We start from the raw sequence: 6830 nt of genomic DNA, 5'->3' as shown, positions 1-6830 counted from the left end.
GTTGATCCATTTGAATATTAAAGTAGAATTTTACATAGCCTAAAATGGATACGGATGGATACTTGTAAAATGCCTTGAGCATTATTAGTCACCAGGTTACTTAAACACATTGTGCTAAATAAAAACTGCCTGGAACTGTAAGGGAATTTTCAACTAAAGCTCCTATTCTTTGAGCTTCTCATAAACTGGTGAGGCTGGTGCTCTCAACCCTGGACCACAGCAGAGGGAAGGGAGTCTAGACTAGTTAGGTAACAGCAACGTGCCCAAGATCACCCGGCTCCAGGCCAGTAAACTACCTGACTAAAAGGTCCTCAACTCTGTACTGTTTGTTTAAACAAACATGTAACTCTGGGATTCCTCTGTAAGGCAAATGTGGCTAGCCACAGCACTGTTTCTAGGACTATCTTGGCATTTTGAAACTTTTTTCTATGTTGTTTTTTCTACTTTACAGTTCTTAAAGTAAAAATCAAATAGCCACTATACTGAGTCCTGCTCAGTCCTGTGCTCTCTCCGAGAGGCATTATTGCCCAGCGGCTGAGCGCGCACACTCTGAGCTTGGACTGCCTGCGTTTTCAGTCCCGTCTTTCCCCCCTCCCAGCTGTGTGAACTAACCTCTCTGTGCCTTAGCCTCCTCATTTGTGAATGGGGAGAATAAATTTATCTACCTCAAAGGGTGTTGGTGAGGAATAAAGGAGTTGATGTCCAGCGTATAAGAGAATGGAGCATCATCACAGAATAAGCACCGTACGTAAGTGTCTGCTAGTTTTTCTGTACTGCGAGCCGGTACTTTAAAATCTTGGGTGAGCACAAGGTGGTGGTGGTGGTGGTGGTTTTTAAGTTTGTTCGAGTGCTCCTAGCCCTTAAATTCCTTCAGCTGGCATTTATTATGCCAGGTTGACCTAGAAAACGATGTGGCGATGTGATTATAAAGTGCTGAAGACTTCAGCAGAATGTGTCCAGGCGTGTGTTGAGTTCCCACCTTGGGTTATAAACTAGACTGTTAAGATGAGGTCTTTGGTGTCAGTGAACATATAGTTACATTCGATTATATGATTTGTAATAATGAAGTGTAACGAATTTTTAGAGCTGTAAATAGAAAATGAAGTCTCTGGGTTCTTGTATCAGGCCTGTTGTAGTTAGGAGGGGATATTCAACCAATGATCTGCAACCTCTACTGGTCTCTAGTGATTTTATATTCATTGGCATTTAGGTAATAGTACTCATAGGAGAGAGGGGCAAAATGGGATCCGCGTTAGTTTTACTTCAGTCATATGGAGTCTGTGGAATGTGTTTCATCAAAAGCTGGGAGTAGCTGCTGAGCTAGGAAAAAGGGATCAGTACAACCTGGCGATACTGCTTATCATGTAAATGGATCTGCAAACTGTTTTAGAGATGTCACTTAAACTCGTTTTAATTGCCATCTCTCCCTTTGCTTCCTTAATTTGTAAAATGCCAGCATACCGCAAAATGCTGGAGAAAATCTGTTAATAGGACTGTGTGAAACACGGAACTATGCAAAAATGTAACCCACTGATGGACTTGAAGGAAATCAAACGACTCCCAGAACACACGTATGCTTTTGCCATTTAATTATTTTCTTTCAGGTCCTAATTTTTCCACTTTTACATTTGTCATTGTATTCACACCAGCACTCTTAAGTGATATGTCTTTTGAGATAAATAAGGGGCTGATTTTTTGATGTTTTTATGACCCTGCAGTTTACGGTCGTCTAGCGCGGTCAGTGTGCCACGGGCACCTGTTAGTGGGTGGAGTGTTTTGCGTCCATTAGGTTCAGCTGGTCGGTGGTGCTCTGCGGTTCTTCTGTTTTCCTGCTTACCTTCTGTTAGGAGTGGGAGAGTCTCCAGCTCGAACTCTGCATTAGTCTTTCTTGTTGGTTTTTTCTTTGTATACATTGAAGCTGTTTTTAGGCACATACACTTCTAGCCTTGCGTCTTCTTTGTGAACTGGACCTTTTATCAGTAGAAATTTGTGTGCTATTAATATAACCATTCCAGCTTTAAGGTATTTAGATATCTTTTCCCATCCCTTACTTTTAACCTACCTGCATCATTTGCAGTGAGTTTCTTAGTGACTGCATATGGGAGGGTTGTTTTCATTTGTGTTTTGACCATTTTCACTTAACGTAATTATTGGTGCTAGGATTTAGTTCTACCATATCTTTTCTCTTTTTTAGCACTATTTTTTGTTCTCTGCTTCCCCTTCACTGTGCTGTTTTAGGTTACAGGAGCATTTTTCAGTACTCCACTCTCCTGTGTTTGTTCCCACTTGGACTCTTAACTCTTTGCGTAGGGTTTTTAGTGGTTGCTCTAGAACGCAAGGTTTTTAATTTTTAAGTATCTAAGAGTGAGCTTTTTCTTTTTTCAATGACTATATTCTCACCTGTTGCCAGCTTCTCATATAAATATTGTAAATGCTCTCCTTTAGGTAGCTCCGCTTCTGGTGTTGAGGGAATTTCAAAATCTGAGGAGCTCTGGGAGTCTGCAGTGGTGCTAAGATTTAGCGAACTTTTCTCCTGAGGTATGTGTATCCCAGTGCTTAGAGCAGTCGGTTCTCCAGCACTGGGAATGATCTTTACGTCTTGATTTCTGTGTTTCAAGTCAGAGTGAGTCTCCTTTGGACAAAGTACACTTTGTTCCATCTGAGAAGCAGGGATATGCTCTTTGATTCTTGGTCTGTAGCTACCTTTGTTTAAGGAGGGAATATCCCCACTCTTCCTCTCTTGGGATGATAACAAGACAGTATCAGATTGGCTGTCCCAGCCTTGACTCCCTTGCTCAGATATGTGTGTTGACTGAGAAGAATTCTGGGAAGAGATGTGAGTTGATTCCCCATCAGAGTCACTAAAAAGCTTCGGTGACTGAGAGCCCCCTGCCTCTGTGGAAGAAGAGGGGTTTTCCAAACCCTCGTCTGTGATTTCGTCATTTCTTTGAAAGAATACTTCCCACTGTGGTACTGCTACATCAGCCTGTGGCCGCTGGTGGGTAACGGCTCCCAGGTCTTCTTGAGACGAAGCTGGAGTCTGTAATTCTTCTTCACTCTCACTGTTAGATTCTTCACAATCTACAAAGTTTGCCCAAGGAGAGGTTTGCATACCCTCTGCTTTGAGGTAGCCGGTGCTTTGCCTCTGTTGTTCAGGCTGGGGTTGTGCTGCAGTCATTACAAATACCTCAGGGTGAAGAGTTAGCTGGTATGGAGCCTTGTGCCTCAGCGGTAATGGCACAGGGTCATCAAAGAGGTCATCTTCCTCCTCTACGGAAAAACACAGGAGAAATATGGGAAACACAGAATGCAGAGGGAGCCAATTTGTGCTTTTAATTTAAGATCCAATTTGTGGCATTTAGCTAGGTTTTCATTTGGTGGAACTGCAAATAATAGTTCACTCTTCTTCTAAGAAAAAGGCCCTTTAGGATATTTTGAATAATTTAATGACTGCCTGTCAACTTATGCCAGATTTTGAGTTGAGAATATAGATCTGCATTCCCCAGTAGGTCATAATGCCTATACCATTGGTTCTCAAACCTGGCTGTTCTTTAGTCTCATTTGGAAAGCTTTTTAATTTTGTATTCATTTATTTACATAATCTATAGCCAACATGGGGCTCAGATTCATGACCCTGAGATCAAGAGTTGCATGTTGTTCTGACTGAGCCAGTTAGGAGCCCCTGGAAATCCTTTTTTAAAAAAATACAGCTTTCCGTATCTCCTTCTAGACCTACTGAATCCCTGAAGGTGGGACCCGATATTTTGATTTGTGCTTTAAGTTCTGTTCAACAGCCAGATTTGCAGACTGTATGCTCTGGCATGGACAGTAGTCTCATGAGCATTTAATTTACTTGGCAAATAGTGGATACTCAGTGAATTCATTTTGTTCTGTGAACATTTTGATACCTATTTTGTGCATCTTATGGGCTAAAATGTGTCCTCCAAAGTTCCTAATTTGGAGCCCTAGCAACAATGTCATGTATCTGGAGATGGGACCCATAAGATGGGATTAGTGTCTTCGTAAGAAGAGGAAGACAGATCTCTCACTTTCCTTCTTTATGCATGGATGGCGTGGAAAGGCCAAGTGAGCACACATGGAGGCGACGGCGGTATACCACAAGGAAATGGATCTTCTCCAAGAGTCAGATCTGCTGGCACCTTGACCTTGGACATCGCAGCCTCCGGAACTGTGAGAATATCTGTTGCTAAGTATCCAGTCTCTGGTATCTGTCACAGCAGCCTGAGCCAGCCAAGTGTACGAGGCTATGATAGATACCAAGGGGGAAATTTGTGCCAAATGGGGCTCGCTTGGAAGTGGCACGAACTGGAAACCAAGGAATTTACTGTTTTGTTTTTTTTAAGCATGTTACATTAGCAATATAAAGAACCAGTCCCCTTAAATTCTTAAAAGGAGGAAACCTTACTTGCAGAATGAAATTCTCATAAATTGAGTAGGCATGTAATGAGGGGGGAGGTACACAAATACTTTCCCGCCTTCTAATGACACCTTATCTAAAAAGAAAATTGTTACCTTATTACCTTATAACTACTTACTTAAAAAGGCAACATTTTTCCAGTGATAAAGGATGTAGTTAAAAGCTGCTTTTAAAAAATGGACCACAGAGGTGAGGTTGCTCCCATTCTACCAATGAGGAGACCTGCCTAGGGAGGTGTGACAAGACTCTGGGTCAAGACCTGATCAGTTTGTTCCTGGCTCTGCCCAATCCTTAAGCAATGATTTATCTCCTTTTCTGAAGGACTTAAGGTGGCTAAGATATCTAGTGACTATATTTGGAATCATTTTCAGCTCCAAGTTAGCTTTATTTCAAAACATGGATTATAAATTTGTTTTTGCCACAGTTAACATTTTAGGCAATATTTCTATATCTCTAAGCTGAACAGTTTCATATTCTTAGACTAGTAACTATACCACTATCACGTTATGATGTTTCAACTATAAAACTGGCAAAACATTTTTTATATTAATTCTTCTAACTTTTCTGTATGTATGTATCTAAAAAACAGTATACTTCTGATACTGTGAATTCTTATGATATAAACATTTTAAATTTCTCTATATGAAAATGGAGGCATCTAACAAAATAAGTGTTAACAAGCTGATAAGCACACCTAAGCCCAATTTTAAAAGGACAGATATTACAATTCACAGATCCTTTCCACTGTCATGTCTTTATAACCATAAATGAAGCACCTGAATTTCTACAGTTTAACCCAATAATGAGAGGTATGAGACGGACTTAAAGTGGCGTTAAATGTACAAAGATGAATTACACCATTATATAGCCATAATGCAACATATGCAGCTATTTTTTTTTGAACAACACAAAAAGGTTAACTGCTTTTCAGCTTGTATGCACCTCTACACTTGTACAGCTTTTAGTAAACAGCCCTTGCCACAAGCCTGCAAGTGTCCCTCCTTCCCCCGCTCCCTGCCCTGGTCCCTTAAGGACTGCTGTCCACCTCTCCACAATCCCAGCCGGAAGTCTTACACAACTGAAGAGCTTCAGGACCCTGTTCTTGCACTATGGTTACTACTATTCTTGGTGGTGCCTAAACAATGTTTTTTTTTAAACATTTTTAATGCCTCTGAATTCTGGATATTTATATAAATGAATGGGGAGAAGGAAATCCATTAAAATGCTATTCAAAATAATTCAGAGTTGTGGCATTCTATAGAACTATTTTCTCAATTAACATAATAGCTATTAAGGGGCGCCTGGGTAGCTCAGTGGGTTAAAGCCTCTGCCTTTGGCTCAGGTCATGATCTCTGGGTTCCGAGATCAAGCCCCACATCGGGCTCCCTGCTCAGTGGGAAGCCTGCTTCCCTCTCTCTGCCTGCCTCTGTGCCTACTTGTGATCTCTGTCAAATAAATAAAATCTTTTTAAAAAATGAATATTAAAATATCAGAGCACAAAGAGCTTTATTGAAATGCTTTTCAAAAGAGGTCTATGAGAATGACTCCTCAACTTGCCCCTCAGAAAAATCAGTTGCTCTTAACATTTGTCCAGTACTATATGGGTACTAACACTGACTTGCTTCAACAGAACATATTTAACAGACAAGAAACTGAAAAACCGCCCCACACAATATTATAAATCACCACAGACTTTAAAAAACCACATGCACAGGGGCACCTGGGTGGCTCAGTGGGTTAAAGCCTCTGCCTTTGGCTTGGGTCATGATCCCAGGGTCCTGGGATCGAGCCCCGCATCAGACTCTCTGCTCAGCAGGGAGACTGCTTCCTCCTCTCTCTCTGCCTACTTCTGATTTCTGTCTGTCAAATAAATAAATAATCTTTAAAAAAAAAAAAAAAAAACCACCCACATGCACAGGGGCGCCTGAGTGGCTCAGTGGGTTAAAGCCTCTGCCTTCGGCTCGGATCATGATCCCAGGGTCCTGGGATCGAGCCCCGCATCACACTCTCTGCTCGGCAGGGAGCCTGCTTCCTCCTCTCTCTCTGCCTGCCTCTCTGCCTACTTGTGATCTCTGAGTGTCAAATAAATAAATAAAATCTTTAAAAAAAAAAAAAAAACACCACATGCACAGGACAGAATTATAAAGTCAGTGACATGGACCAAAGCAAACATGATTCCTAGGGCTTACAAAACACATCTAACCCACTATTAGACTGACACCAGAGGGTTGCTGAAAGATCTATACCTATACAAAGAAAAACTATAAAAACTGCTATATTAATAAGGAATAAAAATGCTAAGGAATCAACAAGGAACAAAGTCAAAGCTAACCCAAAAAAAAAAAAAAAAGCAATAAAATGGCAAAACAAATGTCAATCTGAAAACTCAAAA

General features: G+C 41.0%; 1 protein-coding gene across 2 annotated transcripts in view; it reads right to left on the bottom strand.

Annotated features, from left to right (window-relative positions):
• Positions 1-1862: 1862 nt before the first annotated feature.
• DCLRE1C (DNA cross-link repair 1C) overlaps positions 1863-6830 on the bottom strand; it is a 40354-nt gene continuing 35386 nt past the window's right edge. For both annotated transcript variants that reach the window (XM_032880927.1, XM_032880928.1), the window contains one exon: positions 1863-3270. In XM_032880927.1, coding sequence (XP_032736818.1) covers positions 2351-3270 — 920 coding nt within the window. In that variant the 3' untranslated portion in view covers positions 1863-2350. The remainder of the gene's footprint in view (positions 3271-6830) is intronic.

The sequence above is a fragment of the Lontra canadensis genome, unplaced genomic scaffold, assembly GCF_010015895.1.
Source record: "Lontra canadensis isolate GAN:19392208 unplaced genomic scaffold, GSC_riverotter_1.0 scaffold72, whole genome shotgun sequence".
Classification (NCBI taxonomy): domain Eukaryota; kingdom Metazoa; phylum Chordata; class Mammalia; order Carnivora; family Mustelidae; genus Lontra; species Lontra canadensis.
This window is presented reverse-complemented; position numbering and strand designations above follow the sequence as displayed.